We start from the raw sequence: 21,038 nt of genomic DNA, 5'->3' as shown, positions 1-21,038 counted from the left end.
GTAGACGTGCACAAATATATACATAAACAAAACGTAGCAGCTCTAAGTTTGATGAATATGGTCTGTTTTGAACTTTAAAAAAAGTTTCCTGATGCTTAAGTTAGACAGGATGAAGTACGTAGTACATTTAAAAGAAACCAAATGACGAATTACTGGTAAAGTAGTTGTTTTGCAATACAAACTGTAAGTACACAAAATTAAATATCACTGTCCACAGCAAAACAAAAATATACGGATAAAAACGTCCACAGAATGATACTTTACTAACACTACTGTACTTGTGGCGACAGTTCTTCAAAAAATAAGTTTAACAAGAAGAGCAAACGCTCGATCGAGTCACTTTCGCAGTTCTGAATATTATATGAGGCATCAGATGGACAGGAAGAAATTGCTATTCACAACACAATACAGATGTAAATAATTTGATGTAAAGAATAATCCTATAAAGTTTGAATCAAATCCGATGAATAGTTTCAGAGATATGATATTTCAATTTTTTTCCTTCAAGACATACCTGTGACCTTGAAAAAGGTCAAAGGTCACCAAAGCAGACGTCAAAGTGTAGAGGTCACTGGGAGTCACGTTCACATAAAATTTGAGCCCGGTCACTTTTATAGTTTCCGAGAAAAGCCCAACGTTAAGTTGTGTGTTGCCGAACAGAAAAGGCTAGTTATCTCCCTTGTTTTTCTGATAACGTTCGTAAAAGGCTACAGATGTAAATACTTTGATGTAAAGAATAATCCTACAAAGTTTCAATCACATCCGATGAACTTTGTCAAAGATATAAAATGTCTAATTTTTCCTTTGACGCTGACCTGTGACCTTGAAAGAGGTCAAAGGTCAACGAAACCATCGTTAAAGTGTAGAGGTCATTGGAGGTCACGACTAAACAAAATATGAGCCGGATCGCTTTGATAGTTTCCGAGAAAAGTCCAACGTTAAGGTGGTGTCTACGGACGGCCGGCCGGCCGGACGGACGGCCGGCTGGCCGGACGGCCGGCCGGACAGACTAACACTGACCGATTACATAGAGTCACTTTTTCTCAAGTGACTCAAAAAAGTACTGCTCTCGTTCGGCGCTAATGGAGTTAAAATGGTTCATGAAATAGAACATTATTGATGTGCCCTAAGAAGGTGCTCATGGAACAACAGTTACTGAGAGGACAACACAATACAACTAATACACATATATTTATGAAATAATATTTGCAAATAATAAACATTACAACACCAGGTGTAAACAAATTAGGTGTTCATGTCAAACAACATTAGACACAGACATACACTCTCCACACTAATACATAATTAGTACCGTAAAATCCCTAGCATACGCCCAGTAGGGCCTATCTAGCAAACGCCCACCCCCTACTTTCGGCCAAATGTTGTGCAGAGGGGTCACTACCTAGCAAACGCCCACCCCAATTTAAAAAAAAATGTTTTTAAGACAGTCGGCCTCCTTTATCTACGATTTGTGCACACTGTTCAATGGTTCGCCTTTTTTTTGGAGGGGGGAGGAGGTGATAAAATTATGTCATGTCTTTCAGTGACGTCGTTCAGTGACGTCTTTTATTGAGTGTTTAACACTTCTCTCGTTGACAAGCACTTCCTTTCTAAGCTTATGTTCAGCCATGCCGAAGCACAAATCATATACAGTGACATACGAACTGACAACGAAGCTGCAGGCAATGTTTCGTTATGTGCCCGCGAGTTTTCTTTTGACAGAAATAAGAATGAGAGAGTGGAGGGAACACAGAAACATATTAGAACAGCAATACGGAAAAGAAAATGAATAAGGAAAGTTGTCTGAAAGACCGCCAGTTAGATCTGAAGAAGTTGAACAAGTTGTGATGGAATACTTGGAAGAGGGTCTCCAAACAAAAGAAGAAACTTACGTGTTTGTGCTGACGTTATTCTGAGAATGAGAAAAATGAAGGTCACTTGTGTGTTTTTTTTCTATCACAGAACCTTCATCTTTATTTGCGTAAACAAACGGTGCGTTTATTTTTTATTAAAATTGCATAAATCACATGGTTGTATCACTTTTTTCCCTCGTGAAAATGTGATGACACTTTATCTTGCAAAGGGGTGTATACCTAGCAAACGCCCACCCCCTACTTTTACCCGAAATATGTGCGGAGGGGGGGTGGGCGTATGCTAGGGATTTTACGGTACTCCCGTCCTATCATGCAGCATGTACATGATTGACAGAAAATGTTCATTTTGACTCCAATAACGCTACCTATTGAACGATCATTTAAACTGAAAATATGGTATTGACAATATAATTCATACATCTAAATTGTGATCTGGGCAATTGTGTGTGTCAAAGCCCGAAAAAAAAGGTTGTTTCGGTAAGTTTGGAAATTTCAAGGCTTAGAGCTTCCCTAGAGCTGCTTGCTAAAAGTCACCCTAGAGGGTGCTTCTCTGACTTTGCAAATACCAAAGCTTGCTGACCTTGGATATTATTTGCTACAATGAAGGCACTCAAGGGAGTGCTTCAATGAGTTGCGAAATACTTATTCCTCTCGCTCCTCGGTGCTTGCTACAAGTCACTCAAGAGGTTGGTTTGTGAGTTCGGAAATTCCAAAGCCTATATAGGTCTCGTGGTGTTTAGTGTGTGTAACTTTGAAATGTTCAAGGCTTAGCACTCGTGGAGCTGCTGTGTGTTGGATTCAAATCATCCGAAACAAAGTCAATGACTTTGGAAATGCCAAGGCGTATGATTCTTGTTTGGCTCCTTTGTGTTTGATACGAGTCACTCAAGACGGTGCTTCGAACAATAGGTTCTATGAGGGCTTATAATTCTTGGGCCAAATTAACAGATATCCAAGAGGATGCTTGTGTGACTTTGGACATTCTAGGGCTTGTAATCATCGGAGCTGTTTGATGTTTGCTAAAAGTTATCGAAAAGTGAGCTCTTGAGGCTTCTGAAATCTCAAGGTTTCTCGTGTGTCTAGGTGCTGGGTATTTGCTTCGTAGTACTCAAAAATAGTGTGCTTCTGTGAGTGTGGAATTGCCAAGGCTTTTATTTCTGGGAGCTGCTTGGTGTTCGCTACGGTTTGCTCAACAGTTTGTTTTTTTAACTGTAGAAATACCATGGTTTTGAATTGTCGGAATCGCTAATTGCTTGTCACGAACGTCACTATAGAGAGGGTGTTTGTTTGACTCTGAAAAATTCCGGGGCTTATACAAATCGTGGAGCTGCTTGGTGTTTGCCACAATTTGCTTAATGGTGTGCACACGTGACTTTGGAAATATCATGCCTTTTAATTGTCGAAATCGCTTATTGTTTGCTATGATCGAACATCACTATAAAGAGGGTGTTTCTTTGACTATTAAATTCCGAGGCTTATAAATCGTAGGGCTGTTTGGTGTTTGCTACAATTTGCTCAAGAGTGGACAACTGTGACTATGAAAATACAATGGTTTTTAATTGTCGAAATCGCTTATTGTTTGCTATGATCGAACATCACTATAAAGAGGGTGTTTCTTTAACTCTGTTTGACTCTCTCTTTCTTCATGAAGAGACAGTTTCATATATGTTTAGATAAATTTCCTTCTTGTGTTAATTTCTAAATATATAACCTCAAAGTCAGCATTCTGCTAGGATAAAGCCTGTCCACTTGCGTTGTGTTGCCATTTCTTTTAACATCACTTTTTCCCAAATATTGTGGCGAAACCAAGCAAATCCACTTGCTTTGATCTGCCAACTTTTTTAAGTAGATCTGATAGCGGGGGGAAAAGCGGCAAAACCAAGTAAATCCACAAAATTCCCAACAACACCAAAACCATCCATCCGATAATTATGAAACTCGGTTTGTAAACCTGATTTAATGTTATTTATTTTGACATCTCTGTAGTTAGATCGAGATAATCGTCACTGTTGAGAAATTGACTCCAACGGAAAAAGTCGGGGCTTATAAAACGTTGAGGTTGTTGGTGTCGTAGTAGAAGCCGACGCTCTGCCTGTTGCCGGGAGAGTCGAACTGCTTGGCGAGTTGTGCTCGGATCGTCCCGAAGGTGGGTCGTTTAGCCGCCTTGTACTGCCAGCAATCCTTCATCAAGGTGTAGTACCTGAAGCAACAAGGATGCAAGTGAATCTCCGGACAATATTATTCACTTTTTGAAATAGATATTGTTTTTAATCAGATTTAAAGTATTGACTCTAACAGAATGGAGTTTGGAACTGAAGGTGGGTCGTTTAGAAGCCAGCAATCCTGCATCAGGTTTAAAGTATCGACTCCAACAGAATGGAGTTTGGAACTGAAGGTGGGTCGTTTAGACGCCTTGTACTAGTTGCCAACAATCCCTCATCAGGTTGTAGTACCTGAAGCAACAAGAATACAAATGATTCGCCAGGCAATATTATTCATGTTTTGAAATAGATTTTGTTTTTAATCAGATTTAAAATATTGACTCTAACAGAATGGAGTTTGGAACTGAAGGTGGGTCGTTTAGAAGCCAGCAATCCTGCATCAGGTTGTAGTACCTGAAGCAACAAGGATACAATTGATTCTCAAAACAAAAAAAACCTGTTTACTTTTTAAAAGAGATATTGTTTTTAATCCGAGTTATAGTATCGTCTGTAACAGAATGTGAGTTTGGAACTGAAGGTGGGTCGTTTAGACGCCTTGTACTGCCAACAATTCTTCATCAGGTTGTGGTACCTGAAGCAACAAGGATACACCTTAAATGTGAATCGTTTTCAGAGTAGGCCCAGAACAAAACAGAGAATGAGATCGATGCTGAATCTGTCTCGCACGACAAACGTGGTTCTAGAACAAGAAAAAAACAAACAAGCAAACAACAGTGATTACTCAATACTGAGTGTTTTGGTCATCGAGACAGCAGTTTGTCGGACGTTAAACATACCCCTCCCTTACCATGTTTCAGAATCCAGGAATGATGGCCATGCAACAACAATAGAAATAGCCGACTTCTTTCTTCTACAGGAAGAAGATTAAACAATTGATGTGTTTCTTTTTCGGAGATAAATGTGACCCTCCACCACGGAATGAGTCGCATGTCACCTTTGCATGATTTTCATATTTTTATATTTTCTTAACGAGTTTTTTATGCTCTATCCAGTGGTGAAAACCGTTTTAGAAAAGAGCGAAAACTGTTTGAGTTATAAGCCTGTGACTAAGGTGACCCTCACACTGTTACCAGACACTCCCCGGACTTATATTAAGCCTAGCGCAGAACCACGCGAGGTGACATGCGACTCATTTCGTGGTGGAGGGTCACAAATGTCCATTTTCCAGCATGTCATTGAAATCCAAAAACAAATTAATAGACTGCCAATGTTCCAAAATTCAAAATAAAAACCCCAGAAAGGTATGCTATTGGAACGTTAAATTATGACAGAACGACTATTTTGATTTTACTGAAATTTGAACAAGTCGCGTGAAGCGATATAAACACATTTAGTCAATCTTGTCTATAGTATCGAACTAAAAGATAAACACCAAAAACCATTCATCGCCAAGACTACATTCGGATAGTCTCGGCTAAACTTCCCCGAACACCGAGACGGGTCACGCTCGTCTCGGCAAACCATGCGAACATTATACTTGACCTATTTTCTTTAATTCTGAGTGCGTTTTTCAAGTAAATATAACATATCTACATATTTTTGAATTCACGAGAAAACGAGGAATACAATGCAATGCTTTTTTTTAATCTGTTAGTGGAAAATCGTTTTTAATGACAACTTTAATGAGCAAACTAATTAAATAATTCTTAAGCTTCTGAGCTGAAATGCATTACCAAAGTCCGGACTGAGTCAAACATTGCTTGACCAAAATTTCAATCAATTTGGTTAAAAAAAATGAGGGCGGGACAGTGCCGCCTCAACAAACACAAAAAGCCGGATATGACGTCATCAAAGACATTTATCGAAAAAAAGAAAGAAAAGTGTGGGGATATTCTACCCAGGAACTCTCATGTCAAGTTTCATGAATATCGGTCCAGTAGTTTTGTGTGAATCGCTCTACACATACACACACACAGACACACACACAGACATACACACACCACGACCCTTGTCTCGATTCCTCGTCTATGTTAAAACATTTCGTCAAAACTTGACTAAATGTAAAAAAATGAATGGTGACCATAACGTTTTGTTGTGTCACCATTAAACCTTCCAATAACATACCTTTTTTTTATTTTTTTTATTCAACATGCCATTAGTCTACATATTACCACTTACATAAAAAGGGGGAAATAAACTGTAAATATCTCGACATGTTTTGTTTAGAAATAGCTCGACATTTTTTGTATTCGAAATGTTGTACCAGCAGGCGTCCCACAGCCCAACATTTCTCCCTTCTCGTAGTCAGCAACCTGGAAAGATCATTACGCAAACAAAAATGCAAATTCCTGAACCAAGAGGTCGCTTTGAAATTATGGGTTTGCAGTTTTGTTTCTTAATTAATTCTCATCCTTAAAGCTTTGATGAGAATATTTTTCAATTTAACGTAACTTTAAAAAAAAAAAAAGCCTGAAATGAAAAGAAGCTGGCATCGGTTGTCCTTGGGGGAGAGTGCCCCCGTTTCAGCTGTTTGAAAATTGGGCAAACGAAATCGTTCAAGTGCAAAATGCTTTTGTGAGTACATTTCTTTCTTTATGTAAACCCTGCACTTACGTGTCATCAGCGAACTCTGGTTTGTCCATGCGGTATCCAGAACGAAGGCGTGTTCCGATCTCGTTCGAGTGGATGGTAGGGTATGGTACTTGTCCTGGAACAGACATGTATCTAGTCATATTATTATATTAAAGGCACATTCCTTCCCACGAAACGGCTCACCGTCTCGGATATGGCCATGCAGGCTTTAACATGGGATAAGCCATCCCTCCACTTAGTCACAAACGTACGCAAATAAACTGCCTAGTCACTCATATGTGACGATGAGCCGAACTGTCTTCAAGGGGAGGAGTGGGTCTTTAATAACAGACACAAATTTACCCTGCGCGACATCGTCTCAAAAATGCGAGCAGTAAACCAAATGCTACCACCACCGACCACTGTGTACCGCTTTCTTTCTTTCTTTATTTGGTGTTTAACGTCGTTTTCAACCACGAAGGTTATATCGCGACGGGGAAAGGGGGGAGATGGATAGAGCCACTTGTCAATTGTTTCTTGTTCACAAAAGCACTAATCAAAAATTTGCTCCAAGGGCTTGCAACGTAGTACAATGTATTACCTTACTGGGAGAATGCAAGTTTCCAGTACAAAGGACTTAACATTTCTTACATACTGCTTGACTAAAATCTTTACAAAAATTGACTATATTCTATACAAGAAACACTTAACAAGGGTAAAAAGAGAAACAGAATCCGTTAGTCGCCTCTTACGATATGCTGGGGAGCATCGGGTAAATTCTTCCCCCTAACCCGCGGCTTTGGACGTCAGAGATTTAACTTTGGAAGAGAGGGTCTTCTTCTTCTTCTTCTGCGTTCGATGTTGGTGGCCGTGCTAGATCCTCAGACCAGTGGCTGCCAGGAAATCCGCAGTCTTGCGCAGTTCGTCGGCAGGACCCGGAAGAGAGGGTCAAAAAGAGAAGTCTTGGTTTGTTTATTCGGAGTCGTTTCTCGTTAAATCATTAGAGTTACCGGACCTGTCAAGTCTAGGTGCACGGAGCCCCTAGGGCTTTCTTTCATTCTGGCAGCTATCCGTTTCAATAAACAAGAAATTCCTCCGAGGTAGGAAAAACACCCCCGTTGGTCAAAGGGAAATAACCATTCTCACTGCCACCAACTGAGAAGGTTATTTCCCTTTGACCATTAATATGTCCCTCTATAAGTCCTTGTAGAATCTTAATCCACCAATAACTCCCTAACCGTGTGTTTGACTGGTCCCAATTTTTGTAAGGACCGTCTCAGGAATGTATAGAACCTGTTCACCAAGTTTGGTGACGATCGGTCCGTTCATTCTTGAGATCTATATGCGAACACAAACACACACACAAACAAACAAACACATCGACCGAATCCTATACACACCCCTATACCGGGGGGTGTAAATACCAAGTGTCATTGACTTTGATGCAAGGAGTCAAACGACTACACTTTTTTAACCGAATGTTGGACTGCCTCCAGGCAGGAATGGGACGCCCTGGACCAGGTTTACATTAGGTCTCGCATGTGAACTAATTACGTCAAAAGCCTCCATGGAAGTCTATTATTCTCGGCGAGAGGGAGAATACTTTCTGTTTTGGGCACACAGCCTTGAGCCCCAGAACCTGTTCACTGGAAATGTTAATAACATTTTTGAGGGAGATGCGAACTGAAAAACTGCATACAGTTTCGTTTGGCTGGCAACACTAAGCGTACGTGAAGGTATCTGTGAGAAAGTTGTGTAAACCGTTTGAACGTTTATATCGTAATCTGTGACAAAAAAGACAAATCGTTGCTTCAGCAATGCTGTGACGCCTGCACTGTCCGTTTTACGTACCCATGCTGAAGATTTCCCAAAGGACAACTCCGTAGGACCAGACGTCACTCTTCTCGGTGGCAGGTTTCTCTTCCAACAGTTCCGGTGCAGCCCATTTGGCGGGAATCCTTGTCTGTAATATTGGAAAACAGTATTGATAATTCGTAATAAATAATTGACTATTGGTTATAGATAATTGATACTTATCAATAAAACAATTTGAAATTCAATTTAACCATACAGAGCGTGGATTGCAGAGCGCTCTACGTGTCAACTATTCATTTAAAACAGGCATCTTTTTTGTCCCAACCAATGATATTATATTAATATATTAGATTGTCATTGTTAGTATTCTTTTGCTTGCTCGTCTGCTTCTTCAGATAATAACTTAACAGGATAAGATTTGTTTAAGTTACAGGGCGCTCAAAATGTCAAAGGGACACGGGCAGACGCTGGAGACACAGGCAACGCGTTCCGGAGGACGGGAGAAGTAATGGTGGCGATTGGGTGATGTTGGAAGCAGGGGTGTGGAAGAGAAAGACAGATAATTACAAGGTTAGCTGAGAATGGGAAACGAAAGACTAAGATATGCAGTGGAGGAACACGAGCAACATAAACATACACAAGTTGTAAGATCTCTTGTTCAGGCTAGCGAGCCTGATAAAGAAAGAGGAACGGGGGGGGGGGGGGGGGTAGGGAGTGAAATAGAATTGAATTGAATTGAATTGAACTTTATTTAACAAGGATTAAGATTTAAGGCTACGCCTTTTCTTACAATCTGTCCTTGGGACGCACAGATACTCAATGGTAAAATTAAAAAAATTATAAATTGAAATAGAGAAAGAGGAAGAGACACAGAAAGAGGGAGTGTGTGTGAAAGAGAGAGAGAGAGAGAGAGAGAGAGAGAGAGAGAGAGAGAGAGAGAGAGAGAGAGAGAGAGAGAGAGAGAGAGAGGCAAGCGAAGAGAGACAGATAGAAGTACAGACAGTGTACCTTCTACGGAAACAGAACGATTACTGCCCTTGTTTGTTCGTTCTTCTATATCAGGCAAATGTAACCTCCATTCTCTTGCCCAACCCCGAATCTGTCACCCACCTTCTATCCTACTATTGAGTCTCCACCCATCCCTCTCCTCATTCCACCCCCAAACACCCCCCCCCCCCCTCCTGAACGGCACCCTCCGCAAATACTCCCACTCCCACAACAATCATGCATTGATGATCTCTTACCGTTCCAAGTATTTGGTAAGATCCCATTCTCTCCCTTCTACCCAATCTCACTGACCATCGTACAGTTTCTCAATAGATTCTTCCTGATAAATAAACTTCATAATTGTTAGCTGATTCTTTTCTTTCAACCGGTGTAACACGAGAAAATTACTCCCACGAGATTTTTACTCCGGAGTAAAAATTTCGTACGCAAATGTTACTCCCTTCACGAAAAAAGCACTCCCCCATTTCACGAGAAAGTTACTCCCCACGACAGGTGAGTTCCGAGTAAACATTTCGTACACAAATGTTACTCCCCTGACGAATAAAAAACGAATAAATGACTTCACCCTAAACACGAGCAATTTAACTTCCCATGCCAGGTGTACGAAATGAATACTCCCTTGTCCCCTGTTAGTCTTGGTGGTGGAAGGGGTGGAGGGAGGGTAGCGCGACATTCGTTTGCACGAGATCACATATTGGCATTATCTCTTCGCCCGCATCCCATTTTCGCGTACGAGATTTTTACTGAAAGTAAAAAATAATGGGGAGTAAAAATTTCGTGGAGGGAGTAATTTTTTCGTGCCTTGGGGAGTTCTTTCCTCGTACGAAAATTTACTCGGAGTAAGAATTTCGTACGACATTTTTACTCTGGAGTAAGTTTTTCGTGGAGTAAAAATGTCGTGTTACACCTGCAGAGATGAGCCAAATGTGCCACACAACCACTGTGATGTACACTGGCCAGGCTGTGGGATGGGCACACTGACATGGCGACCCGGCGGCCGCAAGTTGCTGCATCGAGTTTCTCTTCGCGAACAGCGGTTGGGTGATCTAGTCTATATCTCTGTGTCTCCTACTCACAGCCTTTTCCTCGTCCTCCTCCCCCTCCTTCTTCTGGGGTCCGAAGCCAGCCACCTTGGTGTCCAGGCTGGAGGTCAAAAGGACATTCCGCGCAGCCAGCCGTTTGTGGATCACCTGCACACAACAGAGTATGCTGTATGTACAGTGAGACCCTCCATTTATGACCTCCAACAATCTGAGAAAACAACAGGTCTTAACAAGGAGGGAGTCTTTAAATTGGGGTACATTTCATTTTTCATTTTCATTTTCGTTTTTCATTACTTTATTGTCCCATCGCTGGGAAATTCGGGTCGCTTCCTCCCAGTGGAAAGCTAGCAGCAACGGAGTCGCGCTATCCAAGTGTCTGCGTGTTTAGGTGTATTCAGCCACCTGCATTTATGGCAGAATGACCAAGGTCTTTTACGTGCCATTGTGATGACACGGGGTGGGACATGGCTTCCGTCTCTGGGTCTGCACATAAAGTTGACCCGTGTCCGTCCCGGCCCGAATTCGAACCTGCGACCTTCCGATCACAAGTCCAGTGCTCTACCAACTGAGCTACTGGGTTATGAACAAGAAATCTGCAAAGACAAAGTCTTAACAGGGAGGAAGTTTTAAATCAAGGGGTCTTAAAAGGTGGGATCAACTGTATATTAAATTGCGATGATAATGTGGGGCGGGGTTTTTGGTGGAGGCAAAATGACACGGTCGAACGGAGGAGAAGAAGGCAAGATAAAGTGTGTGAAAGACTAAACAAATATAAAAGAATACCAACACGGGGAAATCAAAACAAGGAAATAGGAAGGCAAGACAGACAGGTTGACAAAGATTGACCATGAAAAACAGAAAACAAACCAAAAGACCAACAGTAACAAGGTGAGATACGGAGGACAGACAGAGATAAGGAAACACAAATAAGCAAGTTATCAATCGTTATCGTCTAAGGCAACAACAACAAAAATAGTCTGTTTACGGTATCCCGACCGATCCTATTTTTTCGCGCGACCCTAGACTTTTGTTTGGCATTTGGGAAAAAAAAATTATGAAAAATAAAAAATAAAAATAAAAAAGTCTTTGTTTTTTTGGCAAAATAACTTAAAAAATATGTTTTTGGGGAAAAACAAAACAAAAAAACCCCGACCTACCGACCCTATTTATTTTTGCCTATGTTACCGTAAACAGACTTTTATTTTTTTTGGCCTAATCAGCGGATATTGCTATTGAAGACCGATGCAAGCTTGTTTTCTTTCTTAGAGTAAGGAAGGGAGAAAAGTGTTGAATGAAAGAATAAGCAAAAGTAAAACACTGAACCAGAAAAACAATTTGAACGATACATTTCTGCATACTTCATTTAATTCTGCTGTATACATCAGAAGAAAAAAAACATATGTGCATAATCAAAGAAATGCAAGAACAGAAAATTACCTTCTTTGAGGTCAAGTATTCCATGCCTTTGGCGATGCCCAGCGCAAAACGGAAGAGGTCCTCCATGACCTGCTCCGTGACTTGACCCCTTCTCTGAGTCAGCCATTTGTCCATCTGACCCACCTCACAGTACTCCATCACAAGCACAGGGCCCCCTTGGAAAACAAAAATGGCAAGTTTTTTCTTCCGACCAACCGCATTTTTTTTTATCCTGACCCTAGAACTGGGTTTTTTAACATTCAAAAAGTAAAAAGTCAAAACTCCAATTTGCTGACTTTACCAGGAAATTTACTCTTCTCTATTATCCAGGGACACAGTTTGCACTATTTTTGGTAAATATAAAGACACATGCTTCAGAGTAAATAGACTTTAAAAGAAAACTTTTAACATGAAAACAGAAAATATAACCGTTCTACTGATCCGCTACTTTTTGGTTGGTTTCCGAAAAAGAAATTGTTTCGCCTTAACCTTGCAATCTTTCAATTCAATTGTATCTAACATGATCGGTACTTCATATTTTTGCCAACTGTACATGATCATATATGAATGGGAAATTGTATGTATTGAGGGATACATGTTAAAGGATTAAAAGCCCCACAATAATATGCATGGCAAAATAAATTTAAAAAAATATATATAAATAGAAAAAACATGATCGGTACTAACATGTCGGGCTATCAGTAACGGCCCCAATGAATTTGATGACGTTGTCATGGTCCTCCAGCTTGGTGGCGAGAAAGTTGATCTTAGCCATCATCTTCATGGCGTCGTCCTCAGTGAAATTCGCTGTTGAAAGAATCAGAATTGACTTATCTTAGAATGCGCCCAAGACGGTCGTATCAATGAAAAGACAACGACGTTGTTGCAAGAATAAGAATTGACTTATCTCTGAATGCGTCCAAGACGATCGTAGCAATGAAAAGACAACGACGTTGTTGAAAGAATCAGAATTGACTTATCTTAGAATGCGCCCAAGACGGTCGTTGCAATGAAAAGACAACGACGTTGTTGAGAGAATAAGAATTGACTTATCTTAGAATGCGCCCAAGACGGTCGTTGCAATGAAAAGACAACGACGTTGTTGAAAGGTGCCCTCACTTACCTCTAAACATATGGCTGAATAGAATGAAATTCGAAACTGATAGACTGATGACGTTCATAAATGAAGAACTTTATGTGACTTTCAATTGACAATGTGAAAAATTAAGTGAGTGTGTTTTGTTTTTCTTTTTAAATATTTTGTTGTTGTTGAGTTGTCCTTATTGGCTTCATCAAAGCTTTCGATTCTCTGTCCTTCTTCTGTCTGTCTTTCTGCCTTCCTGCCTCGCTATCTCTGTGAACTCAGTCTGCATCTTTCTGATCCTCATAGTTTGTTTCATCGGGTCTATATCTATCTCTCCCTCTTTGTTTAGTTCGCTGTCTATCTGTGCATCCCTCTCCCTCTCTCTATAGATCTTCCTCGCTCTCCCCCTCTCTGTCCCTTTCTCTCTCCCTCTCTCTCTCCCCCCTCTCTCCCTCCCTCTCTCTGTCTCCCTCCCTCTCAGCTGTTCACCTTTAAGGATCTTAGAAGGGACAACATCCTTTTTTCCATCGTGTTTCCAGGTCGTCTTGTCGATGGAGACAAACCTCCCCTCAGCTATATAGTTCATATAAGAGTCAGAAAATGCCCAGAACCCCCCTCCCTCGATATATATCTATCTTCTTTCAACTCACCCCCCCCCCCCCCTATACACACACACACACACACACACACACACACACAACCACACCAACTCCCTTCTTTCGCTTACGTTTCAGCATCTTAGCAGCGACAACATCCTCTTGTCTTTCACTGTGTTTCCATGTCGCCTTGTATATCGAGGCAAACTTGCCGTCAGCAACGTGGTCCATGAGAGTCAGACTGCTGTCCTTCAGTTGCCACTGCTGTCGCGTGTTGAAGGCCATGGATCCGTACATGTAAACATCATCTCCGTCGTCTATGTTGTAGGCGTTGTTCTGTTGGCATGAACAAAATGTCGTTCTTCATTTTACATACTTTATCATTATCCAAATGCTGGGAAAATCGGGTCGCTTCCACCCAGTGGAAAGGTAGCAGCAACAATAGTGGCGCTACCCAGGCGTACATGTAAATATCATCTTCGTCGTCTTTGTTGTAGGCGTTGTTCTGTTGGCATGAAAGATTCTTTGTTCTTCATTTTATATACTTTATTATTATCCAAATGCTTGGAAAATCGGGTCGCTTCTTCCCAGTGGAAAGCTAGCAGCAACAAGAGTCGCGCTACCCAAGTGTATGCGTGTTTAGGTGTAATCAGCCACCTGCACAAATGGCAGTGTCGTCTGCTTTGAACAGCGACCCGCAGTTATGAACAATTTGATGACCCTCTGCAGATTTTATATGTTAGCAATTAACAGTATGAGTTAGAGTTAGAGTTATGCTGAATTCAGGTGTGAGCATACAATTTTACTTTTATATTTAATTGATTAGTGGTAAAACAATGCACTTGCTTGACGATTCGTTGCTCTAAGAAATGAACTGCCCCCCCCCCCCCCTCCAAGCAACACTGAGTGACGTCCCCTAGAATGAAACTGATAAGCCTGTTCGAAACTCATTTAAATTTCTTTTTAATTTGGCAGGTTATTTCTAGTGTTGCAACTTCACTCATCGGGAAGGCTGATACTGAGTTTACATGGTAAGAGTGTTCTGAACCCTACACGTGTTGGATTCCCATAGTTGTGGCCTGGAAATATACGAAAAAACATTCATCCACTAAGCTCACGCAGTCGCTTTCCCGTGTCGTCTGCTACGTAGGACAAAGTCGATCGAATCATTCGACTTCAAAATGCTGGTCTAGCTTGTTCTTTATAGGAATAAAACGTGTGGTGTCTGTTAGCCGATGGAAATGTATGCTAAATCATCTTTGGTAATGAGGAAATGACAAGCTATATATATGTCAACTAAATGAAGGATTAGAAGAATCTTCTCAGGTACGTGGAAAGAAGGGGCACAATCATGCCGCGTATGAATACGCTCTCTAGAACTCTTTGAGTGCGCTTACAGTTTTAAGCGCATTGCCATTAGCCAATCAACTGTTTCACATCAGTCATGTGACTTCAGTACTTACTGACAATTATCCTTATTATTAGTAGTAGTATTAATATAACAGACTGACCGCGAAAGCGCCTCCAGGACCTCTCTTGACAGTCTTCCTGATCTGGGTAAAAGCACGGGAAACACGGTGCAACTGTTTGTTGGCTTGCGTGCCCTCCTTCTGAAAGATCACCCCTCGCTTCCATAGGATGAAGATCACGATGAGAACGATCAGCAAGGTGATGACCAGGAAACCTGTAGTTGAAAAAGAAGTATTTAGTGCATGGTACAGCCGAATTTGCCCTGGTGACCACCCTTTTTAACGACCACACCTTGACAGCGATCACCTCTTGATAGCGACCACCTCTCGATAGCGATCAACACTTAATAGCGACACCCCTGACAACGAACACCTCTTGATAGCGAATACCTCTTGATAGCGATTACCCTCTCAGCTCAACATTAGCAGTCTAAAAGGATCCCCGACGAAGTTTTGTTTTCCCAATATATTGTGAGGGAATAGCCTTACAGCCCACGTAATAATATTCAGTGTGCGTGCGCGTGTTTGAGTGACTTCATTGGTACGCATGCACTTGACGCCATCTTTTATGTGACGTAATTTACGACGCACGATGCTAGCTTTTAGAACAGCTTAGCACTGACGCTTCAAGCAGACGTGACTTTGTCGCAGACGACCAGCTGCTAATCTGTTAGTATCGATGTGCGGGAGTTGTTTGATAAAATGACACATTTCCTTAGGATAATAGTCCCTTACGGACATGGTTGTTTAACGACGGTTAGCGGAAAATAGAGTAGTATAAATTGAAGAAGAACCGGATTATTTGCCGGAAGTTAGTGATTCAGGGTCAGAGTTCACTGTAGCGCATGATTATGCGAAATAGTCCAAAGATTTGAGGTCTATATAATGTTTTGGATTTCAAGTGCGCGGCACTCTTTGTTAATCGGGAGTCACCTAACCTTAACTTCAAACTCTTTGTTAATCGGGAGTCTTAATTATAACCAAATTCCTTGTTAACCGGGAAAAGTAAACCTTAGCCGACTTCTTCGTTAATCGGAAGCCGGCCTTCATTTCTAACCGTAAGGATATATTTCTTAGATCTGTTGTTAATCATTCTTTGTGACGAACTAGGAACCTTGCAGTATACACTAAATAGTTCCTTGTCAATCGGGAGTTCTGTTATAACGTTTGTATAAATTCCTTGCCAATCGGGAATCTGATAGTATCTCATGCACTAAATAGCTCCTTGTCAATCGGGAGTTCTGTTATAACGTTTGTATAAATTCCTTGCCAATCGGGAATCTGATAGCGATAGTATTTCATGCACTGAATAGCTCCTCGTCAAGCGGGAGTTCTGTTATAAAGACTTTAAGTCTGAATAAGTTCCTTGTCAATCGGGAACCTGATAATCACCCCCCTTGTTTAAACAACAGTCAGCGACAGTACTGAGACACGACAGAAGTAATTGTGAAGTGACGAGAGAAGAAAGAAAACGAGTCTGCGTGAAAGTGACGATGTTTTGATTCCATGCACTTGTAGAATAAAAATGATGTTTTAAACTGTACAACCACGGTGTGGGCTACATTCGTTGCAAGAGAGAGGCCGTTGGCCGTATGAGAGTTGAAAACTAGTGTCTACTGCATCGGGGATAAGAGAGGGAAACGGGAAATATTCTTACACTCAAAACAAAACACAACGCGAGGTCAAACAACATCACGAGTAAATAAGAAACATCCTGCACAATCCCCTGGCAGCCCCCGGTTTTAATCAAATCTGCCACAATATCACCAACAAACTTTGGTTTTTGTAAATAAATCATCGACGAACTTTTGCTTTCTGAATAAATCATCTCAATAACCTATAAACATCAAACATTTTTTACGAGACCCTTCGATGCTAGGTATATACAGGTTTTATTGTATCAGCTGTTGAACTTAATGTCCCAGGGGCCTGCTATCCCTTGGGACAGCTTGTAAAGACGGCGTTGCATTAACCAGTCTTTTGTCATGCATGTGTGTAGTCGATCCCTTGGACTTTTGCTAAGACCTTGGGGTCTTTATTGTGCGCATGCGTGCACCCGGGGATATCCGGGCACCTGGAAGATTTTTCAGAGCAGTCACCAGGAAGATGCTCAGAAAACAGGGATTTGATCAAATAAATAAAAGTACATGCGCGTTGAGGTGGGTTTGCTTTTCCAGAGCAAACCGAAGTAATTTCGAGGAAGATAGAATGTGTGGTAGAAATGTAAACCTTTACCAAGATTACAAATCATTACAAAGCTACTGCTATTTTGACACACAAAAAGCTTTCGGTTGATGTTTTCATCTCAAATTGATCCAAAATCAAGTCTTGTATGAGTTGATTAGAAAAATATGTCTGCATATTTAAAACGCGCAGAAGTGGAGTCAAAGTGCACTCAAGATGTACAGAATGAGTTGAATAGCACTTTTGAATTTTAAATATTAGCATCTAAGCATCTGCTTTCTCCGAGTACACAAAGGTGCATTCGAAGCACACGACAAATGCACAGAATTTGAGGTATGATTCGTGTTCTTCAGCATCATAGTCCTTGCTCATCCTGAACCCAGGTCAAAAATGAGTTACTTCCCTTCGGGTCTCATTCTATCCCTGACAGGATGCCTTGGTTTTCCTTGTCTGGAGAGGAAATCGATTTTTTATTACATATTTAGATCTTTTCGTAATGTGTTAAGGATATAAGCAGATTCGCGATCGTCGATAATGATTTTTTCATGGTGTTGTGTAATTTTTAAATTACAAAGGAATTGATATGTAAGACAGTTTCAAGCGAGCTATTTTTCGCGGCTGTATTTACTGTGCAAACAACTGTAAATATGGCAAAAGTGTCACGTGATAATCAACCGTTTGGTTTCGGCGCTCGCTGGAGCAGACGATTTTTTCTGTAACCAGTTGACAGTGATGCAACCATATATTGCGGTCTCCTTCTGGCAGCAGTCCCAAAATGTCCACTTGTTTTGACCTTAGAACGATGTCTTTATCATAACTGTGAAGAACAGAACGGAGATCACTGTCGAAGTCGGCCAATCTGCAATCATTTTCGGCTCGCGAACAACATATGGGAGATAACTCTGTATTCTTGTTTTGATAGATTCGCGTAGGAAATTAGCGTCCGGTCAGAGAGACAACTGGCGATAGCCGTGGAGCGATGATTATCAGAATGAGTCCTTGCTATCACTAAGCACACAAAATCACAGTCTATACATAAACTATGCACATAATGTGTGGTATACCTCGTTTACATTTTTGCCAACAATATCTGCTTTCTCGGATCACACAAAAGTTCAGAGTGTAAGGTATTCTATTAGCGTACGGTGGAACATTATAAGTTAACCAAAGAAGCACTTATGTCACTTAATTTGGATCTGTAAGACAATACAAATTCTGTTTTCCCCAGATTAATTCTTCTCCATTTCAGCTGTCAGTCACAATAATATATTCAAAGCATAATACTTTGATCAATGTCCAATATTCAGCTCTTACCAATAATAATTCCGACGATGGCTCCCGCTGAAAAACTGTCCGCTTCAGCTGTAAGCAAACACAGACACAGAGACACACACAGACACACGCACACACACACACACACACACACACACACACACACACACACACACACACACACACACACACACACACACATAATCAGAAACACGTTATTGTATTTAGTCATTTTGCCGATAGATAATACATTTATCAACAGAACAAAATACCTTTTTTTGATTAAAAAAATTAAATTCAAAGCTTGTGAATATTGTGATATTTGCAATATGATGATGCTGATAGTGCTTATGTTTATGTCCCTTTGATAATTAAACAGTAGTACATTTAGTAGTAGATGTAGTAGTAGCAGTGGTAATATTTCTAGTAGTACAATGTAGTAGTCAAGGCTAGACCTAGGAGGTGTGGGCTGTGTGTAGGGGTGGGGATCCTGGTTTCTGGAAGCCCCCCCCCCCCCCCTTACCCGGTACCTTTTTACATTTCGTCAAGTTTTGACTAAATGTTTTAACATAGAGGGGGAATCGAGACGAGGGTCATGGTGTATGTGTGTGTATGTGTGTGTGTGTGTGTGTGTGTGTGTGTGTGTGTGCGTGTGTGTGTGTAGAGCGATTCAGAGTAAACTACTGGCCATGGACCGATCTTTATGAAATTTGACATGAGAGTTCCTGGGTATGGTATCCCCGGACGGTTTTTTCATTTTTTCGATAAATGTCTTTGATGACGTCATATCCGGCTTTTTTTAAAAGTTGAGGCGGCACTGTCACACCCTCATTTTTCAATCAAATTGATTGAAATTTTGGCCAAGCAATCTTCGACGAAGGCCGGACTTCGGTATTGCATTTCAGCTTGGTGGCTTAAACATTAATTAATGACTTTGGTCATTAAAAATCTGAAAATTGTATATAAAACGATCCAAATTTACGTTCATCTTATTCTTCATAATTTTCTGATTCCCAAAACATATAAATATGATATATTTGGATTAAAAACAAGCTCTGAAAATTAAAAAGATTAAAAATTATGATCAAAATTAAATTTTCGAAATCAATTTAAAAACACTTTTATTTTATTCCTTGTCGGTTCCTGATTCCAAAAACATATAGATATGATATGTTTGGATTAAAAACACGCTCAGAAAGTTAAAACGAAGAGAGGTACAGTAAAGCGTGCTATGAAGCACAGCGCTACCGCGCCAAACAGGCTCGTCACTTTCACTGCCTTTTGCACTAGCGGCGGACTACGTTCAATTTCATTCTATGAGTTCCACAGCTTGACTAAATGTAGTAATTTCGCCTTACGCGACTTGTTTTCTCTCTAGAAGAAACCCATAATACCCTGTTCAATGCTTGGTTGTAGTTATGGTGTTAGTAGTAATTGTAGTGGTAATAGAATAGTAGTAGTAGGAGTAGTATGTAGGAGTAGTAGTAGTAGATTGGGGTATTTCTGGTTGATGACGTTTGAAAGGTCGTTGTTGATCCAACACTAAAAACCAACATTTTTGCCAAAATGTGTCTTACATTTAGACAAAACAACCAATACTAAACTAAAGGTACATACGACAAAAGCAAATAGAGGTACTCTCTCCCCCCCCCCCCCCCCCCACTCTTCCAACCGTTCTTACTTGTGGTGCACTTGAAGGGCACACGGTCGCTCTGTTCGTCTCCCACGTAGTCTGTGACCATGTACAATGTGTACTGCGTTTCAGGCGCCAGGTCTGTCACGCTGAATTCTGTGGCATCCTTGTGCACCGCCATCTTTCGACCGTTGACGATTACCCACAATGCAGTGCGATCAAAACAAGATGGTGGAAAAGACCAGGTGACCGTGCAGCTCTCTGAAGTCAGCCCTTTTGCTGTGACGTTTTGTGGTGGAAAATCTGACGACATGCAAACCGAAGTTATATCTGCTACGTTGACAACAGCTGTTGAAAAATCTATTATAAAAACCGATTGACAAAACTGTTAACAAATTGACAAACGTTTCGGTTACAAAATATAGCGAGGAAATAAGTCCCAGTTTTGCCCAGAAAGCAACTATTAGGCTGCAGAAATTTCATTTGTGTTTTAAAGCTGAACATCCGTCTCCAGGAGACCAAGCCTCGTGATGGTAGAAGGCCACAGAGCTAAATTTAGCGTTGCCAGCACGAGAAACTAGAGCTACATCTGCCGCGCGCCTAGGCTGGCCTTTAAGTGGAAGGATATAATCTTATTCTAAGTGGAGGTCCGGGCAGATCTATTGTGAGATTGTTTTCACAAGGAGGAAGATTTATTTTAGCCTCGAATGTCGAATTGAAATTACCTACAGGTGTGTATTGTTTTCAACTTTGTTAAAAAAATTAAAGCGGATTGACGAAAGTTTCAGTTACGAAATTACGTCAACCCACAGCAATAGTAACGTAACACTTTGGACATCAATGATGGATAATTGCAGTGAAGCACAATTATAATATGGTTTGCAGACAGCATAATTCATTCATAACAACAC

At 40.9% G+C, this 21,038-nt stretch overlaps 1 protein-coding gene across 1 annotated transcript in view; it reads right to left on the bottom strand.

The window, feature by feature from the left end:
• Positions 1–3,315: 3,315 nt before the first annotated feature.
• LOC138950864 (uncharacterized) overlaps positions 3,316–21,038 on the bottom strand; it is a 64,511-nt gene continuing 46,788 nt past the window's right edge. The window contains exons 18-27 of the mRNA XM_070322575.1: positions 20,176–20,430; positions 18,537–18,584; positions 15,081–15,253; positions 13,701–13,905; positions 12,577–12,696; positions 11,911–12,065; positions 10,507–10,620; positions 8,459–8,570; positions 6,650–6,743; positions 3,316–4,074 (exon numbers count right to left, since the gene is read on the bottom strand). Coding sequence (XP_070178676.1) covers positions 3,918–4,074; positions 6,650–6,743; positions 8,459–8,570; positions 10,507–10,620; positions 11,911–12,065; positions 12,577–12,696; positions 13,701–13,905; positions 15,081–15,253; positions 18,537–18,584; positions 20,176–20,430 — 1,433 coding nt within the window. The 3' untranslated portion in view covers positions 3,316–3,917. The remainder of the gene's footprint in view (positions 4,075–6,649; positions 6,744–8,458; positions 8,571–10,506; positions 10,621–11,910; positions 12,066–12,576; positions 12,697–13,700; positions 13,906–15,080; positions 15,254–18,536; positions 18,585–20,175; positions 20,431–21,038) is intronic.

The sequence above is a fragment of the Littorina saxatilis genome, linkage group LG16 (genome assembly GCF_037325665.1).
Source record: "Littorina saxatilis isolate snail1 linkage group LG16, US_GU_Lsax_2.0, whole genome shotgun sequence".
NCBI classification, from domain to species: Eukaryota; Metazoa; Mollusca; class Gastropoda; order Littorinimorpha; family Littorinidae; genus Littorina; species Littorina saxatilis.
The sequence above is the reverse complement of the archived record's forward strand: the minus strand, read 5'-3'. Positions and strand labels throughout refer to the sequence as shown.